At 38.6% G+C, this 23,929-nt stretch overlaps 1 protein-coding gene across 2 annotated transcripts; it reads right to left on the bottom strand.

Moving 5' to 3' along the window:
* Positions 1-1,659: 1,659 nt before the first annotated feature.
* On the bottom strand, positions 1,660-18,361 carry KRCC1 (lysine rich coiled-coil 1). Of its 2 annotated transcripts, none has more exons than XM_037527787.2 (4): positions 18,211-18,361; positions 7,159-7,257; positions 6,610-6,722; positions 1,660-4,407 (listed from the first exon to the last, which is right to left on the bottom strand). In XM_037527787.2, the coding sequence occupies exon 4, from the start codon at positions 4,383-4,385 to the stop codon at positions 3,615-3,617; it is 771 nt and encodes a 256-aa protein (XP_037383684.1). In that variant the 5' UTR covers positions 4,386-4,407; positions 6,610-6,722; positions 7,159-7,257; positions 18,211-18,361; the 3' UTR covers positions 1,660-3,614. The 2 variants fall into 2 exon arrangements, with proteins under 2 accessions (XP_037383684.1, XP_037383683.1); XM_037527786.2 differs by having other exon boundaries at positions 6,610-6,791.
* Between the last annotated feature and the right edge of the window lie 5,568 nt (positions 18,362-23,929).

A 23,929-nucleotide genomic window follows, 5' to 3' on the forward strand; every position in this document is an offset into this window, starting at 1 on the left:
GTGAATGTAAGATTGGTGAACAAGGTTGTTGCAGGCAGAGAGGTCAGCACTCACCTGGGGAAAGTGTGTCTACACAGGGGTGCCACTTGAGTGTGAGGTGAGGTCACTAACTGAAAAGAAGGGGCCTACAGGACTGAGGAGAGAGGAGAGAACATAAAACAGCTCTGAGAGTGGGAAACTTACTGGGGAAACAGGATGGGTTGGAAACAGAATGGTTCTCCTCCCCCTCTCTCTGCTCTTTGGGGCCCAGTGAGGTAGGAGGATTGTCTAGGTGGTGACCCAAACCTGCCGCAGGGCTGAGAAAGGCTCAACCCAACAAGGGTAAGGGGGGTTTATTACATGCAAGAGGATTGGGGGACCATATTTATATGGCTCTTTTTTTTTTATATATATATATATCTATTAAACAAACATGATAATGGGAACTGGGGGGTTTCTTTGCAGTCAGAGAAGGAAGGTACAGATATAGAAGAGGGAAAACTACCAAAGTGATCTGCTCTGTTCAGTCGCAGGGGGACGTTTTAGAGCTGCCTTGACTTAAACAGCTGATTTTCCTCCTTTCTTGAAGTGTTGTTTCACTTTGTTTGTGATATCACATGTATGTACCTGCGGCTAATTTTCTGGCCTTTTTTCTGCAGTGTCCTTTCCTACTTTTTTCCTCTCCTAAATGAAAATTTCTTCCCCCTGGACTCCTCCATGGTTCCTTGAATACCTTCTGATCTTTTTTTAAAGGGGAGACATTCAACTCTATCCAGTCACACTAAAATCTAGTTAAAGACAAAAAGGGCTACGATGATTGGGGTGAGGAGGGTTTAGATCTATAGGAAGTGGCCTTTCTAAAAGAAAACTGGAAGCTACATAGGACATAAGGACCTTTAATCACTTCTCATTGTCCTAAGGACAAACCCAAGGTTCTTGCCATGGATTTGGGCTATTGGGAGACTTCCTCTCTTCTAAGCGTTAGCTCTGGTGGCTCCTTATATAGTCATCTATAGAAAATTCCAGTTTGTCAAATAAGCAACTGCGTTCTTGCTTATGGACCTTTGGACATGGTAGCATCTCTGCTAGGAACACACTTAGAAATGAAAATTGATCCTCTGTAGAAGATGGCTTAGATGTTGTTTGGTGAGGCTTTTCCCGAATGCCCACTCCCAACCCAATGAATTAGTTGCCCCTGCTCCCCTCATTATCCTTTGCCCCACTGTTGTACCCCTGGATTGTGATTGCCCTTCGACTTGTTGGTTTCCTGTTGGTCTGCCAGCTGTTGGTGAAGAGTGTCTTAAGTTCTTATTTTTTAATTTCATCCTGGCATAGTGCAGGCTCACAGCTGCTGCTATTTATTCATGCATATTATGATAATTCCACTTTTTCCTTGTCCAATTTTTGGTATTTTCAAAATTTAGTCAGCATTTTCCTCCCTGTATTTCTATTCAGTTTTAGTCCTGCTTTCATAGAAGAACCTTTGAAGATTTGTTCAAGAAGTGGGAAGCAAAGTAGGGCTCAGCTTCAGGGTCACCCAAGACATTGTAGGGGAAAAAAGTTTGTCTGGAACATTTTGAAAATGACATACATAAGCCACAGTGATTTCCTTAAGACTATCAACATCACATACCAATTTCCATGATTTTAATTAAAATTCTTCACAATATACTGTGTGTAGATTGATGCTCTGTTGTATATTGGTAACTTTATTGAACCTTGGCACCTACTTTACAATCATTTTCAAAAAATCACAGTACTTTGGTATCTTACTGAATATGCTTGTAGCCCCAGTGTTACTCAAAATAACCTCTGAAAAAGAATTTTGTCAACTCCAAAGATGAAATTTAACTGACCTTGTTTTGTAGTATCTGTCAAAAAGAATTTTTCTTGGAATTTTTAGAGAAAAGAGAATATTTTGTGTAAATAATTCATAGTCTCCTTGTGCTCTATTTTGGTCTCTTTTTATCAGCAGATTAACTATACTGAGAACTGAGAAAGTGTTACAGTACAAAATAGTCATTGTGAATGCCATGGAAGAACAGTTGATTTGAGGATCCATTCACTCACTTGGAGACTAGTCATATAATCAGTTATACATCTATAATATTCCTTACCCCATATTTGTCATTTTGTGCAAATTTGAAGAAAACCTATACAAGTCTTACCTTAAGGCAAATGTATCATTAGGTTTATTTTTTTCATAGGATTAAGTAATCAAGGAAATGGAATAGCCCAATTTCTCTGTCTTGGTGCCGCCACATCAGATTTTTAGATTCTGATGGTCACTGCTTCCCTTTCTAGAAGGTCACAGTCTAAAATGGGAAGAGTCAGAGCATAGGCATGCTAATAAGAGCTGAGATGCTGATTCATTTTATCAGGAGTTTATTTTTCCCAGCTAAAGGTTGTATTTTTGAATAAAAAATGGGAAGTGCAGATAATTTTATTTTTGAAGTTCCACATCTTTCCCCACTGTGTTAAAAAATATTAACAAAAATAATTTTAAAGTTAGTAATTTAATATTAAAATAGGCATATAAATATAACATTGTAGAATGTAAAGTGTTTTCCTATCACAGAATCTTGTTATCCAAGGCATTTTAGAGAACAATCCTTTTAGTCATATTTGAAAATGAGGAAAATGAAGTCATGACTTCCCCCAAATCATATAACAACTTGATGACATAGCTAAGACTAGATTCCCAGGCCATCACTTTTTCTACAACAAAACAATGATGTCTAAATATTTGATATGCTTTTCATATCAATCCTTTTCACAGGATTACCAGAATATATAAAAGTACTGGCCAAACAGAATAATCTAATGGCATTTTATTTCTTAAAAATCCCTCCCAACTATTTGGAAAACTTGTAGTCATTTACACATTTCTATCCTAAAAAGTGGCTTTAAGTAAGAATAAGCAAGAGATTTTTACAATGGTAAATGTGATCTACCCAAGAGATCTTGTCTGATAATGACAAATTTCTCAGTTACAGTTCTTTCAGCAGTTGAATGGGAACAGATCACTGACACAGAACAATAAAATGTAGAAATTAGAACACTTTATTATAAACATTTCTAGAACAGAAATTGACTTTTAGGATATAAACTTTGAAACTTAAAACTATATGTAACCTAAGCTTACTATTACTTAATGGATTTCATTTTCTACTTTCCAATTTAGAAAATACACTGCAAGTTAGATTTAACAAAGGGGGAAAAAAAAACCAACCTAAGTTGCTTCATAGAGAAAACTGATGAATATAAAAATACCTCCCCTAAATTAAACCAAACCCAATCAAGAAATAGAGTCTGCAAAGCCTATTAAGCCTCTAATTTAAAATAAATGACCTCCCAAGGGGTAACTACTTCCACCATCATAGCAATTTGATGCAGAAAGAGCCACTTTCATTAAGGGAAATTACATTATATGTAAGAAAAATTGTAGCAATGCCTTCAGAAATGAGGAAAATGAATTTCCCTGCTGGAGAACAGTAGCTACTTCCCGTTCACTCGGCCTGTTACAAGTTTGAAGTGTCTGTTCACATGAGAAAAATGCTATGAACACAAATGTCATAAACCCAAGCTCCTCAGTACTTTTTCAATTTAGCCTTGGGAGAACCAACTGGAGAGAGTCAAAATCCAAGGATAGACTGATCCCAAAGCATTTCCTCCTCTGTCCTTTCCTTGCCTTGTTCCTTTTTTTCTTTTCTATGCTTACGCTCCTCTTTCTTAGAGGCTACTTCTCTTTTTTTCTCTTTTCTGTCCTTAGGCTTTTCTGTATCTACCCTGCCTGCTTCCATCTCTGTTGTGTTTCTTTTGATGCTTTTGTATTTGTCTAAATCTATTTCCTCACAAGTTTTTTTTCTCTTATGCTTGGGCCGTTCCTCCTTTGGTTTTTCTCTGCCTTCCTCTGGGTGCCGTTTTCTCTTGTGATGTATCTGTTTGTGACTGGTTTGATGGATGTTGGTACTGCTTTCTGAGGAGAGGTGCTTGTGAACTCCAGAATCTATACTATATGAGTTACAATTATACTCTGGCTGACTAAGGTGGAGGGGTACTGACTTTTCTGAAAAACAGTCCCTGGTGAATTGACAGTAGCTCAGGGAGTCTAGTCTCAGCCTACTGTCATGAGCTGGCAGCCACTGTGGCAACCGGTTTTCCACTCTTTGTGAAATAGCGCATGATCTTGGGTAGGTCTGGATGGTTTCTGATGGAAGTCTTTGATTAAACATTCTATACCTGGGTCTGGAATCAACCTCTTCTTTGTATCTACAGGTTTCCAAAAGGTCCTCTCTCATTTTTCTGAAACAAGTCTTTGGCTCTAAGCCTCTGGCTTTCTGTACTTTGATATAATCTTCAAGTTCATCTTGAAAAGAGTTATATGTCTTCATTGAATGTTTCATTAGGTTGAAAACAAAGGGTTCTCTGTAGAGAAGAGAGAGAATTCTTTTTACTAGGTTATTTTATTCTGAAAAGTGTATTTCCTTTACTTTTGAAAAGAGCTTCACAAAACAAAAACAAAGATGCCCAAGCAAATTAAATCCTATGTCTGCATAAAGTTAAAAATCACACCATTATACACCAAAAAGGAGCACCAGAATGGTCAAATATCTCCCAGGTCACTCACAAGTAACTCTCCTTCTCAGAAGTGGGATGAAGAGGACAGGAAGGAGCTGACATAGAGGACTGTGTTATGGGACTGAAAATGTAAGGCATATAGGGATGTGTGGGTAACGGCTACACATGCATGTTGTGTGACCTGACCTGAAAATTGAGTAAGTTCTAAAGTTCTGACTCATTAGTTTTTATATATTGTTTTCTAAGAAAAGTAACAGATCATAGAAAAGAAACTTGATCTTTAAAAATCTTCAGTTTACTCAAACAAAACAAAATAAAGAGACATACTCACCTAACTAGAATACTGTAAGACTTAATGATAAAAGGATGTTTGTAAAATATTTTGAGACTGCTGGAAACTAGAAATTCAGCTATGAGATAAAACTACTCTTCGGTTTACAGGGTATGAGGGGAAAAAAGAGAGAACAGAGTTCCGTGTCTTCTATATAGGGCTTGGACTTCATTCCACCACTTATGATTGGTGAAAAAAGCATTCTAGAATGTCTTTTGATTTGTTCTTTCTATTAAAGTGCTGATGGGAAGGGTAAGGGAGGAAATGGAAGGAAAGCTGAGAGGAGTAGAAAGGATGTAGAGAAAGTTTCAGAAGAAATATAAAATAGTTATTTTTTTATATTTATATAAAATAGATAATTTTTGTTTGACTATTGGGGGGGAGGTGAGCACTAACCCTGACTCTCTTCCCCAACTCAACTCCTGCATAAATACAAATAAAGCAGATAACATACTTATTAGGAATGACAATGCCCTAGGTAGTTTGGTGATATATTTTATCAGTAAAAATAGGGAGGCAGCATAACTCACGCAGGACTAAACATTCTTTCCCTTTAACAAAAACAAATATGCGTGACATAGCAGTCTGAGTCACTAATGATCATCTATCTCTTGTGGAAATTTGAGATCAGAAAGAAAGTCTAAATGAAGCCTAATTTGATGATTCAGAAAATTTAGCCCCTATTCAACGTAAGTATAAAAATTACGATTAGCATAAAATAATGAACAAGAATTTCACTAAGTATGGGTAAAATATTTGAACAGACACTTCATAAAAATATACAAAAGGTTAATAAACACAGGACAAGATGCTTGATATCATTAGACATTAAGTAAATGGCAATTAAAACCACAATGAGATACCACTATGTACTCATTAGAATGAGTAATCATTAGAATGATTACAGTGAAAAAGATGACAACATGAGGTGTAGAACAACTGGAATTCTCAAACACCCTGGTGGATGTAAAATGGTACAACCATTAGAAAACAGCTTGGTAACTTCTGAGAAAGTTAAACACATACCCACCATATGATCCAGTTATTCCACTCCTAGATATTTACCCAAGGGAAAATGAAATATATGTTCACATAAACAAGAATGTTCACAGCAGGGTTTTTCATTTGTTTTTTGTTTGCTTGTTTTTTTGGTAATAACCCCAGAAAGGAAGAAACCCTTGATGATGTTGATGAAGGTGAATGAATAAATTATTGAAATTAGATGATGTAAAAGGAAAATTTTCTATTTTTATCTTTGAAAAATTTTGATAATAAAAAGATTTTACTTCATGCCACTGGAATTGCTATAGCCAAAAAGACAGATAAGTGATGGCAAGAATGTGGAAAAACTGGAAACTTCATTGTTGGTGGGAATGTGAAAAGGTGCAGTTACTTTGGAAAGCAGTTTGGTAGTACCTCAAAATGTCAAACATCGAGTTACCATATGACCCAGCAATTTCATCCCTAAGTAAATAATCAAAAGAACTAAAACCTACTTCTACACAAAACATGTAAATGTTGAATAGCAGTACTATTCAAACAGCTAAAAAGAAGAAACAAACTCAATGTCTATCATGGTATGTTCACACAATAGGATATTACTTAACAATAAAAGGAATAATGTACTGATCTATGGCTTACCATAGATGAACACTTGAAAAACCAGCCCTGAAGAACACAGATAGCAGAGAGATGAAAAATGATGAATGGAATCTTACCTTTATCAGGCTGAGAACTTTGTGGAGAAATCTGAACATATTCACTCATTAACTGCTTCAGCTTTTTAGCACCAACTTTCTCCAAATAGTGAGACTGTATACCAGCTGGGGAGCTAAAAACCATGACGCAGAGATTATAAAACTCTATTTTTGTCCAATAGTCTATTCCCATATACCTGAAACTAAGCACAATCTTGTTATAAAGATGAAATAATTCAAGGTTTAGAATTCCAGCATTAGTACAGATCAGTTATCCGAAAACTCATAAAAATCTAGTGTCAATTTCTTTCATTTTGCTTCCTATAAATTTCAAAGTAAAGCTAACCTTTTGAGCATGTATTTTACCTGGAGCAATAAATAATATCTTATTTTAGAACCAAGTCACCACAAATATACCCCTCAGAATTGAAGATAGCATTAATGAATTTTGATATATTTAGCCTGAACTAAGAGTTTAGGAATAGCATTTCATTTGCTTTAAAATCAAAGTATCAGTTTCAGTAGAAATAATCCCATGATTTAGGATTTAGCGCTTTATTTTCAACCTACCTCATAGTGTGAAATCCTCTGTGATTCAGACTACAGTATTACAACACATATACCTTCTACAAAAGGTATCTGTAAATAGTTCAGTTCATTCGATGTTATCTATGAATAAAATAAAGGAGGTAAGACAGATCATATTAAACATTTAAGGTAATACTTTAAGTTTTCGACTAGATATTTCATTATTCAAATATCAATTTCCTGCGTGCTTAAAAGGCTATTATTGTATTTGCTTTTTGCTCACTACAATAGCAATTTAAGCATGAAAACATTCAGTAAACCTCTAATGTTTAATGTGGTAAACAGAAAATGTCATTCTGAAGAAGTTAGTGTAGCACCAGCAGGAATCTGAACTTTATGAAAATGGTCTGGGGCACTAGTACTAAAAGGCTGGGCTAAGAAATCTCTAGCCTTGACACTTTTGTGCTTTATCACAGAAAATCTCAAGAAATGCAGTCTATTTTCAGATAGTCACAGATTCTAGCTATACAATGAATGTCATCTTAGAATTATAGAGGAACCACAAACCATCTTTACCTGCAGTGGGCAACCACCCTCCACAGTTTGTACAAACATGACCACAAACAAGGGTCACAACAACAAAGCTCAGGTAAACCACTCAAGGCTATAATTATATTTATATATTCAATGCCTTGGATATATTGCAGGTTTCAGATTACTGAATAAAGCAAATACTGCAATCAAGTCCCATTACATTTTTGTTTGTTTCCCAGTGCATGTAAAAGTCATATTTATGCTATACTATCATCTGTTGAGTATGGACTAGCACTATGTCTAAAAAAAGGACATAACTTAATTGTGACACAGAGACACAATATGATCACATTACAGTTGAAAAATGGCATGACAGAATGGCTTGAGGCTGGGTTGCACAAATCTTCAATTTGTAGTTTTGCTGAAAGTGTTCCATACCACATGTCAAAATTACTACATATATAGTAAAAGTCTGCATTACTATCTAAAGCTGCTAAAATTTATTCTATAGACATTTGCTAGTTTATAAATATGTCAATCACAGAACACCAAAACTGTATTTTCTATGCAGCTATTTAATTGAATGAATCGGAGCCACACATATTGGCATAGAGAAATATCCGTGACATATTAAGGGGAAAAAACAAGATGTAAAACACCTTACTTATTGATCTATTGATTGTAAAATCTAACTTTAGTATAGAGACATTCAACATACGTACACAACTACAAATTAAATAGATTATATATATATATATATATATATATATATTTACTGTAAGGAAGAAGTTAAGAGTGACTGCTCACTCCTCCTCCTCTTGAGGGGGAAGAGGGAAGAAGGCAGGTAACCTCCCGACCACTGAGTAAAGAGCTTAATGATATTTACTAGGAGGACAAGACCTTGTCTCTAAAATGTCCGTAACAAGATGTTCCTGGCTAAAGATTGATTAGCTACAGTAAATAATCGCAGGATTTATGAGGCAGTTCCCTGAAGTACATCACAAACGATGCAACTCCCTGGAGTGACCCTCACTTAGAAACCTCCTCTGTTTATTAGAAACCTTATTGGCTATTATTCTATCAATAGAAAGCTCATCCATTATTCTGGGTGGAGCTGCATGTCCAATGAAGGAAAAAGTGGTCAGAAGGGTCATCATGTGTATTTACTGTAAATACTGTTTCATTAGCACCTCTGGTTGCCTATATTACTGAACTTGTTGCTAGGTAATATTACTGATTCATGTTCAACAATCTGATCTTGTGTGTTAGCTGAATGCCCATAGAAAATATCTGAGAAGATAAACACTAAATTTAATGGGGTTTGGGAATTTAACGGGGTTAGGAAAGGAATATGGGAAAACACTTTAAATTTGTCCTCTGTACATATTTGTTTTAATTTTTGTCCCCCCAAAAAACTCCAAAAAAGAGAAAGACAAGAAGAAAAAAACAAAGGAAAAAAACACACACAAAAAATAAAAACAAAAGTTTTGAATAAAAATACTATGTTTCAAAAAATTATAAGTAAACATTTGGAGAGATTAGATGACTACTTATAAATCTCTAATGTATCTCTCTCTAAATTAGTTTTGAGTTGTTTTAAAGTATATAATTTAATTACATTGACCCTAAAGTTTAGTGAGACCAAAAAAAAAAAAGTCAACTAATAAGGCTTTCAGAACTTTCACTGATTCAGAATTAAAATATATAACCTGACTGTGGTGATGGAACACTGACTTTTTTATTACAAATCTTTAATAAGAACTGGAGAATGTCTTTTGGTGACAATCAAAACTTAGTATGGATGGAAAATTTACAGAAGACTAGTAAACTTAGAAGACTAGTAAATTTAGAAACTCCAGATATCCTTAAAAAAGGTTCAACCCTTAACGTCAGATTCCCCATTTCTAAAAGTCAGTGCTTTAAGTTGACACCTTGGTAAGAAACTTGAAATTACCTTTAACTTCTTCACCACCAAACTATCAATAGCTCTTGCTTTTCTCTATCTCTCTTAAACATCACATTCCTAAGCTCAAAATCTCAGCTATTTTTCTCCTTATCAAACCTTGAGTCATATCAACTCTGGCTTTATAATGTTTTTCAATGTTACTCCTTTATTTTTCAATTTCCATATCACTTAGTTCAAATTCTCCATAACACTGGGCTTTACTGAACATTATTATTATGGGGCCTCCCTGGTGGCGCAGTAGGTTGAGAGCAGTGCTGTGAAGCTGTCTGCAGCCTCTGCAGTGCGGGTTCGATTCCCAGCCGGCCAGGGAGATACCCACATGACGCAGCAGACCTCTCCTGGCTGTCCCGCTGCTTTCTCAGCACTTATTTTGCTCCTTCTACCTGTTCTGCTCCCTGCTCTGTCTCTGGTGAATTCTCTCACTCTCTCGTGCCTCTGACCTGTACCCCAGTGCTTGTAAAAAGAAATAAATCTTAAAAAAAAAAAAAAAAGACTGTCATCCTTAAAAAAAAAAAAAAAACAAAACACATTATCGAGTTTTGTCTTCAAGGTACCATAGTGAGTACTATGGGACTAGGTAGGAGGGAAAAGAGATGAATATTTATTGAGTGACTTGTGTATGCCAAACAAGATAAGAGGTAATTCTTTCAGTCTTTCACTTCTGTAAGGTTAAATGGAATGTCCTACTCTTCATTATATTTTTCTCTTTTTTTTTTTTTAAGATTTATTTATTTATACAAGCACTGGGGTACAGGCCAGGAGTGGGAGGGTGAGAGAATTCACCAGAGACAGAGCAGGGAGCAGAACAGGCAGAAGGACCGAAGACACTGCTGAGGGGCGCAGCGGGCGAGCCAGGAGAGGTCTGCTGCGCCATGTGGGGTATCTCCCTGGCCGGCTGGGAATCGAATCCGCACTGCAGAGGCTGTGGACAGCTTCACAGTGCTGCTCTCAACCCGCTGCACCACCAGGGATGCCCCAAATGTCCTACTCTTTAAAGAGCAGGATTCAAAGAAATTAAAATAACTTGCCTCATGTGTTAATTGATAGTGCTGATCTTAAACAATGGTTTATTTGGACACTTTCCATTATATATACATGGCTGTTTCACACACTAGGAATTATAAATAAGTAAACAAGGCAAGTCCTAACATCAAGAAAATTATAGTTTTGAAAATGATATGAAAGAACTAAAATGTAAGACAAAAGCATGTTGAGTGCCATAAAATAGGAAAACAGAATGTTTTCTTGTGAAGGGTTTGGGAAACGTTTTATGAAGAACAGATTCTAGATTGATCCTTAACACCCAAGAGGAGAAAGCAAACATACAAAAATGAACAATGATGTAAAATATATATAAACTATATAAAAATTTTTAAAAAGACAGGAGAATAGAATAGATAAAATTTTAAAAATGAGTAAAGAAAGGGCATTCTAGAGGAGGGATAGGCACTAGAAAATGCTCATCTGTTTTAAATAAGATATGCATGAAGGTCATGAAAGACTATGCTGTAATGGCAGAATGTGGCCAGATTATAATAGGCCTTCTTCGGATATTTGGATTTAATACTGTAGCCAATAGGGGAAGAGACTCGAAATGGGGATATAGGTTAGGAGGGTACTGCAGGCAAGAGATATTGGGCTAAAGCGGAAGACTGGCAGTGAGAACAGAAAAAGGAAGAAAGAAACATTCTAAAGGTAAAATCGAAGGAATTTGTGGTAGCTGGGAAAGCAGGTAGAAGGAACAGAGAAGCACAGATGACTCTGAGACTTTGATTTTGGGTAAAGTTATTTTTGTCAGAATGAAGATGAAGAGAGGTATTATTATCACTGTTACTGCTTTTGTTGTTATTCTCCAGAAGGAGGGGCGTAGGGAGTGGAGAAGCTTAGTGTTCAAAAAGATGGTGGATTTGACTTTGGAATAAAGTTAGATTCTATCAAGTGTCTGTCACACCTGTCCTTTCCCTTCCTATTCTGTGTGTTCTATTCCTCTATAGCTCTAGAACCAAGTTGAGATAACTTGCAGATGTTCTATGTACCTTGAAATTTGTTATAAAGATTATAAATTAAAACAGTTGGACACTGGCCAAACTTCTGTGAACATGGTGGACAATAAGGAACCATAAAAGAAGGAAGGTATGATAGTAAATTATACGTATTGTAGAAAGCTTCCCTCAGAAAACATTTATGCTACCTTTATTCCATTTTCTTAGTGGATACATTTACTTATTACGGGTTGTAGCATTCTACAGTTTGAAGAACACAGACTTCAAGTCTGTAGAGCACAATGAAATGATCATGTCCCTTGACCTGGATGCTAGTTCCATTTTTACCGTATTCTTTGGCATTATTTTTTTTAAAAAATAGGTGTCATATTATAGTTTCTACTGACCTTTGTAATTGTTAAAATACTAGAGGCAACATTTCATTCCCTATATTGGCTCTTCTCCCACTTGGTAATAAATGTAACATGACTTTTTCAAAATGCAGGCTTTATACTGCATCTCATGAGTTTAATTATTCCAATCTATGAGATTTTTTACATTAAAATTCTTTTAATCTTTAAATTTACTATGGCTCTGCAAAGGTAAGAGTTTTCATCTATGTCTTCATCTACGGCACTGGTAAAAACTTTCAGTAGGACAAGCGCAAGATAATATTATGGCATATGACAAAGAAGTTACCTTTTTGCTACATCCATCAGTAATCTATGATTTTAATCAGGGAGATATTAAGAATTTGACAGAATGTGAGTTTATTTGAAAATTAAATTTAGCATCTTTTCAAATACTATGTTTCCTCACTCCATGCCCCATGTACCTTCCTCTTATGGATCTGAATATTCAAGTCTTTCTGTGTGACATCACTCTTATTTTTCCATTTTGTTAATATTTTAAAGATACATGACATGTCCTCTTAAATTGTAACCATTCTATAGCAATGGTTCTCAATCTCAATCATTTTACCAAAGTATTTTATAGGTAGGCAAGGAAATTTTCATTGCGAGGTTAAAGAGACCAATCACAAAAACATGTATTTAAAAGTTTCATGGTTTACCTTAAGAATTTATGGACTTCCTGAACACTAGTCTTAAAAGAGTCTTTAAACTTTAAATAAAATGTGCTATTCAAACTGCCAGTGCCTCTTGATATACTACTGAACACCTCAAAAGACTCAAGGAAGTCTGAGAAATATGGTCCCACAATGGTCCTACGATCTACCAGTAGACTTTTCATAGAAAGGAAAATGAGACATGTTTGTGCTTTCAGTAAATCCACATTACCTTTTAATGTTCATTTCAAAGTATTACATTCATAAGTCCCTTAGTAATAATCAGTTTCATAAGACTTATCCAGTATTGCCCTTACTATGTACCAGATACTGTTGAAGCACTTATAAACAGTAACTAATTTTATTTCCCTCAGAAACTTATGGGCTAAGCACTACTATTATCCATATTTTATAGAAGAGGAGACTGAGGAATAGCAAAGTTAAGGAACATGTCCATGATTGCAATTAGTAAATAGCAGAGGCATTCTGGCTTCAGAATATATCATTAACTGTTATGCTTGGTTGCCCTCCCAACTGATAAAAACTTCCAGTTTACATTCTGGAATCCACTTTTCCCTTTTTTAAAAACCGGAACATCTTCTGATCTCCATGATTTATACATCTCTCCAGTAAAAAAGTTAAAAGTCACAAAATGGAAGAAAATATTCTCATCTATGAGACATCTAGAATGACGAATTCTTTTCCACATAAACAAGCATATTATCTGCAAATAAAGACAGTATTGTTTCTTCCTCTCCAATCTGAAAGCCTTTATTTCTTTCTCTTGGTTGAATGTACTGGCTAGGACCTCCAGGAAAATATTGAATAGAAGCGGTGAGAATGGACATCCTCGTTTCTTGTACCTGCTCTTGAGCTTTGCCATCTTTTAACGCCATTACAATTTCAGGAAAGACTAAGCAGAGTGCAATACTAAGTTTTAGGAGACTAGGTAACATTCTATTATCTTTGCCAAAGTATGTTGTTTTATTCCTTTTTACCATGAAGGTCAAACCCCATTAAAGTTCTGAGATCTTAACTGTGCTGGGATTACAGCCCTGTACCTGTCAGTACCATGAATACTCTTTGCTTTGTTAGTTATTAACCTTGCCTTTTCAGGAAATGAGATTAATATCTGACCTGACTTTGTCAAGCTCCAGCTACTTCACACTAATACAACAATGGCAAAAATTACTAAGGTTTACTATGACATATTTCTAATGAAAAAATACAAAGGAATTAAAGTATTTAATTGGGAGTACTAGTTACATATTTAATATAAAAGTTGCTTTTATTTAAACTTTATTCAAACTTTGTCTTTGAGTAGCAATTCATCTAAGTACTCTATGGCAACGAGCTCAAGGATCATGCCTGTGTAATTTTATTCGAACCCAAGGCAGACATCCTACATTAGAGTGCTATCAAATGCATACCATTCCTTTCACAGTGTTGGTTAGTTAATGTGAATGCACCTGTATGGAGGAGGGAAAAAAAAAAATCAATGCTCATGTCCTAACATAAAATGGTGAACATAGTAGGGGTGACCTCAAATTAGTTGTTTTAATGTGCCTAAGTCACTATTTTCACATATTGACACTGAATAAATGTAGATCTGAAAGTCATTAATGTCTCTTCAGATATCCTCTCCTCCCATTAGTGTTCCCAGCTGCCAACACTAGATTTACAATATAATGTGTTTTGGTGTGTCTGTATCAAAAATGCCATGGGCAGATTTGTATAAAACAATGAACAACTCCTGATACTCCAGGAGTTTGACTGATCCATATTTCAAACTGCAGTTTCTCCACTGTCCCTCTCTAATATCACTAACAAACATTACTACTGAGCTCTTTAAAAGGGTTATGTCTGGTTCATCTGTTATTCTTAGTGCCAAGCATAATATCTGATACAGAGCAGAAGCTCAAATGTTTTCTGAATAAATGTAAGGACTTGAGCTTCTGCTTAAAAACATGAAAAGGGAAATTTTTTTAGGCAATTGTTAAATAAATGGATTAGTGATTCAATAAGGAGTCAAATACCCTTCAGTAAAAAACTGAGTCCATTTATTTCTTCCTAAAAAGCAGCAGCAGATAAACATGTAATTTTATTTTTACTGATTTCTCAGGGCTATCATTACTCAGTGAAATTTTTTTAAGCTGTCAAAAGTATTTGAGAAACCTCACTGAATGAATTATAAAGTGCTGTGGAAAAATCTGATACCTTGACCATAAATTCTGTTTATGTCTTTTCATTTAAGTCTGGTCACGTATTTCTTTTGTGACTCAGTTTAATTTTTGAATTTCCTATTTGTAATCTTATACCACCTATATATTCCGGACTTGCCAATATTTAATACTAACATTTGTTCATTATCAAGCCCAATACGGAGTAACTCCTCATAAGAGTGTTACAGTTACAAGTATTAGCAGATAACCTTCATATCAGCTTCAATGTTCCTATCAAGATCTTGAAAGTCAGAGTTGAATAAATAGAAACACACCAATAGTTTTACTCCTCGAAGAATCTGATAAACTATTTTTAGGGGGGAAAAAAATGATATTAAGTACCAAGTAACATTTCTTTCCTCTTCTTGCTTATGTACTATCATAATTGCCAATTATTTAAGGCTTTTATAAATGACCTAAACTAAAAATATACTGAATCCTATTAAAGTGTTTGAAATAATATATCAGATATTGACCATTTGTTAAGTAGCAATTAACTGAAGGCTAATGAAGGTTATTTACTAGAAATGACAACAGATAATTTTTAAATAACAAATGATACTGGTTTTCAAATCCTCCTGAGTAGTCTCAGACCTAAATCTACAGAAATTTCATTATTCTATGAATGTCATCTATGGTCTCTATAGGTCAAAGGATATTTTATGAATTGCTCTTATAGAACAAAGCCATGCCACGGCAATAACATTAGGAACTGCAAAATCAACTCAGTTCTGAAACTGTCAAGGACCTCGGGGTTTGGGTAGCATAGAATTCCTCAATCTCAATGCTGACATCTTGGGTGGGATGATCCTTTGTGTGTATGGGGGCTGCCGATATATTTTAGGATGTGTGCAGCTTCTCAAGCCTATACACCATGCTGGTAGCTTACACAGATGCTGGTAGCACCTGTGCTCACCATGCCCATCCTTTCCTAAAGGTGAAAATCAAAAGTATCTCTAGACACTGCCAAATGTCCTTTGGGTTGGGAGTGGTATTGGGGGATGGCAGAGGGTGGTGGTGGGAGAACAACAAAATCACCCCTGGTTGAGAACCACTTGATCCGGCTAGTCCTACTCCTCCCCTGACAAATGATAAAACTCAAGTCCAGAAAGTTTGGGATTTACTCAAGTCCCCACAGCTAGTGAGGTAATCAGCACTAGAACCTGCTACAAGTCAAGACTCAAGCACTCTCCTACTTCCTTAAAGTGGTATAGAAAGGTTATTGCTAATATTGTGTGAACTGTCACTGTTTTTAATAACTGCACAAATTCAAAGTTATCACTAACTACAAACAAAATGCTAGGATTGGCAAGAAGTCATTTCTTTCACAAGAAACTATTTCCAAATGTTCCTGTGATCTGGCTATGGAAGTCAAATTAAACTGTAGTCCTGACGCTTGCTTGTGGGTGACACCTATATACAGCCTTCCTTGTTGGTGAGAGAAAGAAGTTTGGTATAAAAACAAAAAATCCAGATTTTATTGTTTATCTCAGAAAATGATACTATGCTATCAGGCTGATTAAATACATTTAATCTAATCTTTCAAAGACTGTCTTCAGTAAGAGACTGAATGGAACATTATTTGGTTGCAATGAATTTCTAATAACCCCTTTTAATGAATGGAATTTATATAAAGTGCTTACAAAAATGTTTTCAGATATTTATGATATTTTACTGCTTTGTCATTCCTCCAAAGTGAAAGGTGCAAGATTATGGAACAGCAAGTAGAATATAACATGAAGAGGGTGAAAATATTATTTTTGTGAGGCTATTGTATTTATTCCTCCAAGATAAAGAAATCTAAATTAGTCTACAATAATTTCACCGTCTTTCACTCGGGAGACACAGTGCAACATAAAGCAACACAGCAAGTACTAAAAATTAATTATGAAATGAAGATAGCTGAATGTTTCACTGAGACCTTCTGCAGTGGGATCAAGCTACACCACCTAAAATCGTTTTCAAAGCTGTCTTAAAAGTTTGTTCTCACAGTTGGCACAGAAGGCAGTTCCCAGGTATATATTATTTTTATGAACTCAACCATCTCTTAGATTGAAATGCTCAAGAAATACCTTTTTATGTTAGGGGAAATGTGTTGGTGAGAACCGCAGAACACTCCTTCCAAACAAACGGCACAAAAAGACTTGACCCAACTTTACCAGGGCCTTGAGCATCTAAGGCCAATTCGGTGGGATCAAGGCCCCTTCTGGGTTCACATGAGTAAAAAGCTCAGGGATGTCGAAAAGAACATCCTGTTCCAATCAACACCTGCTGATAGGTCCCTGATCGCCCAGCTTTTGAGTACTTAGTAAAACAGATTGACAAGTGAGCTCCCTCCCTCACTTCCTCTGAGATGTACACGTATTTCCTACAACTCAGGAGGGGTCTTTCTCCGGGGCCACAAAGCCATCCATTTCAATGCAATCTTCAGAAAGGACCGGTTCTTTGCCTCCCAGGCTCCGTGGGAAGCTAGAATCCTAACTTCCATAATGACCAGCACGCAACACTGCTGGCATTCACACTGCCTGGGTCTCTACTTTTTCACCTCCCAGAACACTCTTTTCTCACCCACTACCTCATTTCCCCTCTAAAACGTCCAGTCACCCCGGGGCATTTTTCTGAATGGAGCTAAGCTGCCCCCATGTCAGTAGTTAGGGCATAAAATCTGTTATTACTGCTCTGATTAATGTCAGGCTTTGATGTCTTTGACGGTGGCATATACATAATAAAACTCAGACCATCTCAAGCAAGGCCTTAAAATCTTAGAAACTTGTTTGACGGGCTGTTATCCTTAGACAAGGAAATCTCTCCAAAGGGATCCCTCAAAACCCTCACCACCTCCTAGTGGTCCCGACAACTTGAAGCTCCCAAGCGACTTCCTACTGTCCCCCAATTCCTAACTCCACCTCTCTTTACTTGCCGGGGTGTTCCCTTAGTGCAAATCGAGGTGATGTCCCTTTCCCGTCTTAGGCCTCTCGTCTCCTTGCCTCTGTCCCCTCAGTCTGGGAGTTTTCTCATCAACCCCCCTTCCCTCTCCCTGACAGTGCACGATCTCTCTGCCTGGTCGCCTCTCGTCCCCACTCAAACCTCCGCCTCCTCAGCATGATGTCGCGTTCCTTTACTCTCCACAATCCACTGGGGGCCCTGGCGCCCCTTCCCGGGGTCGGCGGGTGGTGTGGAGAGCGCAGGAACTCCGGCCCGGCCCGGTCGGCCATTTCGCACTTTCGGGGCGAGCCCGGCCGGCTGGGTGCGCCGGGCCTTTACTGGGCCCCGCAGTGCAGGGGCTGAAGAGGGGCCGCTCCCGCCGCCGGGGCGGGAACTCACCTTCTCTGAGGCAGGGGCGGGCGTCTACAACTACAGTCCCCCTCCCCGCCAACGCCGCCGGCCGGGACACAGGCCGAGGTGGAGGTGGCGGAGAGGCAGGGACGACCGCTGCCGCCTCCGCCACCGAGCAGGCGGGGTAGGTGGAGGAGGAGGCGGAGACCCGGCTTCCAGAGGGGAAGTCGCCGCCACCACCCGCAGCTGACTGGACGGCGCCCACGCCATGGCGGCGAAGCGCGCTACTGCGCTTGCGCCGGCCGCCTTCCCGCCCCCCGCCCCCCGCAGCCCCGCCTTCCTGCTCGCCGGGCCCCTCAGCCCCGCTTCCGGGTTCCTCGCGGGCGCTGCCGGCGAGCCCGAGGCCCGCGCGCCTGCTGTTCCCGGGGTTGGGGGCGGGGAATAGCAAGGGCGGCGGCTCGGCTTTCTGAGCGTGAGTCCGAATCCAGCTGTGGGGGAAAAAGGTCTGGAAATCTTCGGATCATACCTCCAAAGTAGTTGAAAAATGCACATCTTGCCTCATCTTTCTCTCCTTTATTAGGGCCTTTCATCCATATGGACTAGGCCTAGCCCTTGGTCACAGTAACATGTTGTCATTGGTTTATTAATGACCCTTCTCTAGATCCCTCTCGCAATGCGTGCACAGAGACAGGTCCTTCGCCATCTTATCTCGTCCGCTGTCTCAAAGAAGTCACTTTCGGTTTGTAGTCATCGTTTCTTTCATGACTATGTGTCCATGTATCTGCACATGTTTATGTGACTCCAAAAAGCTGAGACTGGTTTTAAATTTAAGAGTTGTATCTTTCTCTGTGCAGTATTCTGTGACTTGTTTCAGTCAACATTTTGAGTTTCATTCAAGCTGTTGCATATGGTATGCTATTCATCTCACTGCTAGGTAATGTCCCACCCATTTCCCTGTGGAGCGGCTTGTCTGCTGGTGGGCTATGCAAGAGTTTCTCTTCGCTATCCTCTCCTTTCCTTGTCAGATTGCCATTACTTAATTTCAGGTTCTCATCTCATTTGAGGCCTACCCCATCAGCCTTCCTTTGTCTTCACCATTCCAATCTACTCTCCATAGTGATGCCAAATCGAGGTATCTGGAATTCATGACTGGCTCCCCTTTGTTGGGAAAGATCAAACCTGAGTAGTACCTGGCTTCTCTGCACCTCCCTGAGGTCTTTCTCTAGTGCTCTCCCCTTCCCACCCTTTTTTCATCGAATGATTAAGTAAATATTAAATCTTTCCTGATTCCACTACTGAGCTATTGTATATCTCAATGTATAGGCTGCTCCTTCCTGGAATGGTCTTTCTGAGACATAGGGCAAGTTAGAAATTAGGCAGTTTTAGGGACAGTGTAGGAGAGGACCTCTGAAGAATTTAGGGAGGCTTCAGAGATAAGGACAACCAAGGGAATGTAACCAATTTCACTAAGAAAAACAAACATCTCAGGACCAAGGACAACATTGTTAAAGCTGGTCTTGGTTTTTTTCAGGTGGTAAAGGGAGGCAGAGATTAGAGAAATAGAGAGTGGTTTAATTTATGAACAACTTAGAAAGACAACTGTTTAACTTCAATACAGGAATGCCCATCCAGAGAACTGGGCCATAAAGATAAAAATACAACAAATGGGGAAAGACAAAACTGTTAAATAAAAAATGTAAAAATCTCCCACTCAGTAGCAAATTAAGTAAAACAGCCGAAAACTAACCAATCACAAAGAGACTGGTGGAGCTTTAAAATAATGAGGGAAAAAGAGGTATATATATTTCCTGAGACACAACTCCACTTTGGCTTCCTTGCCCCTCCCAGGCCTGGTTTCCTGGCCTGGGAGTCCCACTTTATTTCTGCTCTTTTTCTCCTCAATAAACTTTTTCTTTCTCAAAACAAACCTGCCTCTTCTTGCTTGCTTGCCTGAGAGTCTGTGAAGTTCCTGCTGCGGCTTCGTGAGACACCAACCCGTGGGGGTCTAGTGACTGAGGCTCAGCGCTGCCCTGCAGCCTGAGGTCCATTCCTGGCTGGGAGACTAGGCCTGACAATTCCGGTATCATTTCCTTGCTTCCTCATGAACCTTTCCTTCTCTCAGAAGTAAACACCAACCTGAATTCAGCATTTCTCATATCCATTCATTTCTTTATAACTTTTACTTCTTATATATGTATCCCTAAGTAACATGAAGTATTGCTTTGCATGATTTAAATCTTTAGATAAATGTTATTTACTTGCTTCCCCCCCACACTTGCCATTTAAAAAAAAAATATTAATGCCTGCTTAGATATGAGAGTTTACTTCATTCACTATCATAGTGTTAGGGGGAAAAGGATGTCCCAAAGCTATTTCCATATAGGCTTTGTGGACTCCACCCCCACCCCAGGTCAAAGCCAAAGACACTGGGAACTCCAAATCCCATCACCACCAAAGGGAAGGTGGCTGGGACCTGAGGGTGGGGTTAAGCAGCCAGGTGGATAGAAAAGGCAGACACGTGGGCTTTGGGGGACCCCATTTTTGGGCTCTCCACCAGGTGGCAGCGTCCGGCCAGCTCTGAGAGTGACTTTGGGTTTCCAGGTCATCGGATCGGGTAGGACGCATTAAAGACTTTATTTCCCTATTTTCTCCCTGAGTTGTACATTTTCCTTATTTCCTTTCCTCTTGTAAATAAACCTTTTATTAACCTTTTGTGTGTGCCTGTAGTAGAGTATTCATAAGTCCCTTTAAAGCGCGTGGGTGAGGACCCACAGCCAGGAACCCATTTAATATCGGGGTTGCTCTATAACAATAGTTCTGTATTGTATGAATATGTCATAGGGCAAATGTGGAGGTGGGGGAAACTGGGATGATGGGGGTTGTGAGTCCTCATTGGTGCACTTAAGAATGTAGGACAACACCCAAAAGCAGACACACAGGGAGAAATTAAAAAAAAAAAAAAGATTTAAAGGGATTTATTTACATAGGGAATGAAAAAGGGAGAGGTGAGAAGGGAAAGAAAATTTTTGGCTGGCACATGACCACATTCCATCTGTCTTACCAGCAGATTGCATTGTTGTAGAAATAAATTTTAGCCTTTTAGCCAGGCAGAGGAAGAACAAGCGGTACTTCAGGAATGGTGAGGTCAGGAGAAGCTTTATTACTCATGCATGAGGTCCCAGACCTGGGTAGCCCAGTAAGGTCTGAGCACCTGTTTGAAGACCAAGGATTCCTTTTATACACAGTTGTCTCCATATCTGTTACATTGTAATAGCATCATTTTTCACCAGGCACAACCATTTGCAGCAACATCCCCAGACAAGGCGGGAAAGATGCAGGCATTTGGGGATGACCTTGGAAAGATAGACTAGCTGGTTGGCTGCCCAACCTTGTAGATAAGAGTGCCAAGTCCCTGGCCATGAATCTTGAAAGGAAGGAGCTGTAAGTGAGCACACTTGTTAATTATGCCTGTATTGGAATGTTCATTGCTCCTAGACTGGAAGTGCTGTTGGAATCTTTTTATATTCATTTGCTCAACAATATATTTTCTCATTAGTGTCGGCTCTGCAGAAACCTGGATACAAAGGAAAGTCAAAAAAAGAGAGTGACCCACTTGTGTTCAGTCATTTTAAGGCCTACAAGTTGGCTCAGTTCTACCCCTAGTTCCCAGTACCCCCTGTTTAGGGAGTCTTGGGGCAGTCAAAAGCTGCACCTTCCGTTTTGCTATGAGCGCAACCCACTGGCTTGGAGGTTGTTCCTCTCTGGCCCTCTTACAAACAGACCATGAGCTGTCCTTTGTCTTTCAGCTAGACATTGAGCTTGTTTCCCATTTTTGTTTTCACGGAGTGTTGCTTTAGCCTTCCTGTATAGTCTCGTGTGCACAAATGGGAGTTTCTCAAGAGATATTGCTGCATTTTAAGTAGGAGGCTTCCATAATAACTACCTCAAAGGATGTGAAAAATACGAGGTAATGTTAGTAAAGCATGATTTCAAGCATTCAGACAGTTATTGTTGTTGTTGAAACAATAGAAAAGTTTTCAAATGTATATAAAACTCTGGGACATCAAAGGCAATAACACAGTAGTCTCCCCCTTATCTGGGGTTTCACTTTGCTCAGTTTCAGTTATATGTATCAATTACCATTGAAAATAATATATACAGGGCCTCCCCGTTGGTGCAGCGGTTGAACGCTGGGTTGCGAAGCTGCCCGCAGCCTCTGCAGCGCTGGTTCGATCCCCGGCTGCTCCCCGGCCACCGGAGGAGGGTCCCACATGGCACGCAGACCTCTCCTGCCACCCACTGCTCCCCTCAGCAGTGTACTTCGGTCCTTCTGCCTGTTCTGCTTCCCACTCTGGCTCTGGTGAATTCTCTCACCCTCCCGCGCTTCTGACTGTACCCAGTGCTTGTGTAAATAAATAAATAAATCTTTAAAAAAAAAAGAAAATAATATATACAATAAGATGTTTTGAGAAAGAGCATAGTCACATACCTCCTAGTACAGTATGTTGTTAATCTTATTATTAATTTCTTACTGTGCCTAATTCATAAATTAAAATTTATCATAGGCATGTATATATAGGGGAAAAAAAACTGTGTATATAGGTTTTGGTATTATCCATTGTCCCAGACATCCATTGGCAGTTTTAGAACATATCCTTGTCAGGGGGGACTATTGTCTTCTGGTATGATAAACAGAATGATATGATAAACAGAACGATAAACAGACGTATAATATGAGTGCTTATGTAGCTCCCAACTGATTGCAATTATCTGCACATGTTATGCTATTGTTTATATCCTCATGTCTGTTCATGCTCCTTGGGACTGAAGTGGTCTCTTCCAGTTCTGCCTCTGCCCCTCCCTGCTTATTTTCGTATGCCACTTCTCTGAAATCTTTCCTGATTCCTCAGGCTGCCTTCGCTACCCTCCCCCTTGCTCTTAATGCTCTTTCCACACTTTTCCACCATCCATTCTAAATGGTCAATATCATAAAGAGAGGGCCTACATGTGTTTAATCTTGGTAGCACAGAGCTTAGTGCCTGATACATGTGATGACAAATGCATGTGGAATGAATGCATTTAGGAATTTTGGGGAAGAAAGCAATTTGCGACTAAAAATATTTTGAAGCCAGAATAAGAAAGATAAAAGCAAGTGTGTTATTTTAGCAAGCACATAGAGACTAGAGAAAGTGTGGAGTTTTGTCAATGATGTGATTATACAGGATATAATGAACCCTTAAGGAGGGAACCTGCCTCTGACGTCCTGGAATGTGAGTGGCTAGATGTGCATCGAGCTTTTTCTTTGATCGCTTGCAGTGATAATGAATTGAATGAATGAATGGATCAATCATTCAATCATTCAAATTTCAGTGGATGCACTTGAAATTTGAATTTTATAAAATTTTCTTGTGTTAGAAAATATTCATCTTTTGATCTCTCCCCCACTCCCCAATTAAAAAAGGCACAAGTCATCCTCAGTTTACAGGCCCAGAGGAAACTTGTTGACCCCTGGCCTAAATGAACCTTAGCTTCACGGACAGTGGGAATGGAATCTAGTGATAAAGAACTGGTGTTTACTAAATCAGGTTTTAGAAAGATTTAAGCTCTTGCAAATCCCTTGATTTGCCACTAGATGGTGGCCCTGCAGCCAGTGGAATTTTCAATAGAAGGGATGATTGGAGTTTTTCCAAAGTATGGTAAATCAGTCACAGAATTAATTAGCACCACACAATCTACCCCAATGATTGAAAACTTATCATGAACCATT

The sequence above is a fragment of the Talpa occidentalis genome, unplaced genomic scaffold (genome assembly GCF_014898055.3).
Source record: "Talpa occidentalis isolate TD23 unplaced genomic scaffold, MPIMG_talOcc4v2.1 talOcc4.5, whole genome shotgun sequence".
Classification (NCBI taxonomy): Eukaryota; Metazoa; Chordata; class Mammalia; order Eulipotyphla; family Talpidae; genus Talpa; species Talpa occidentalis.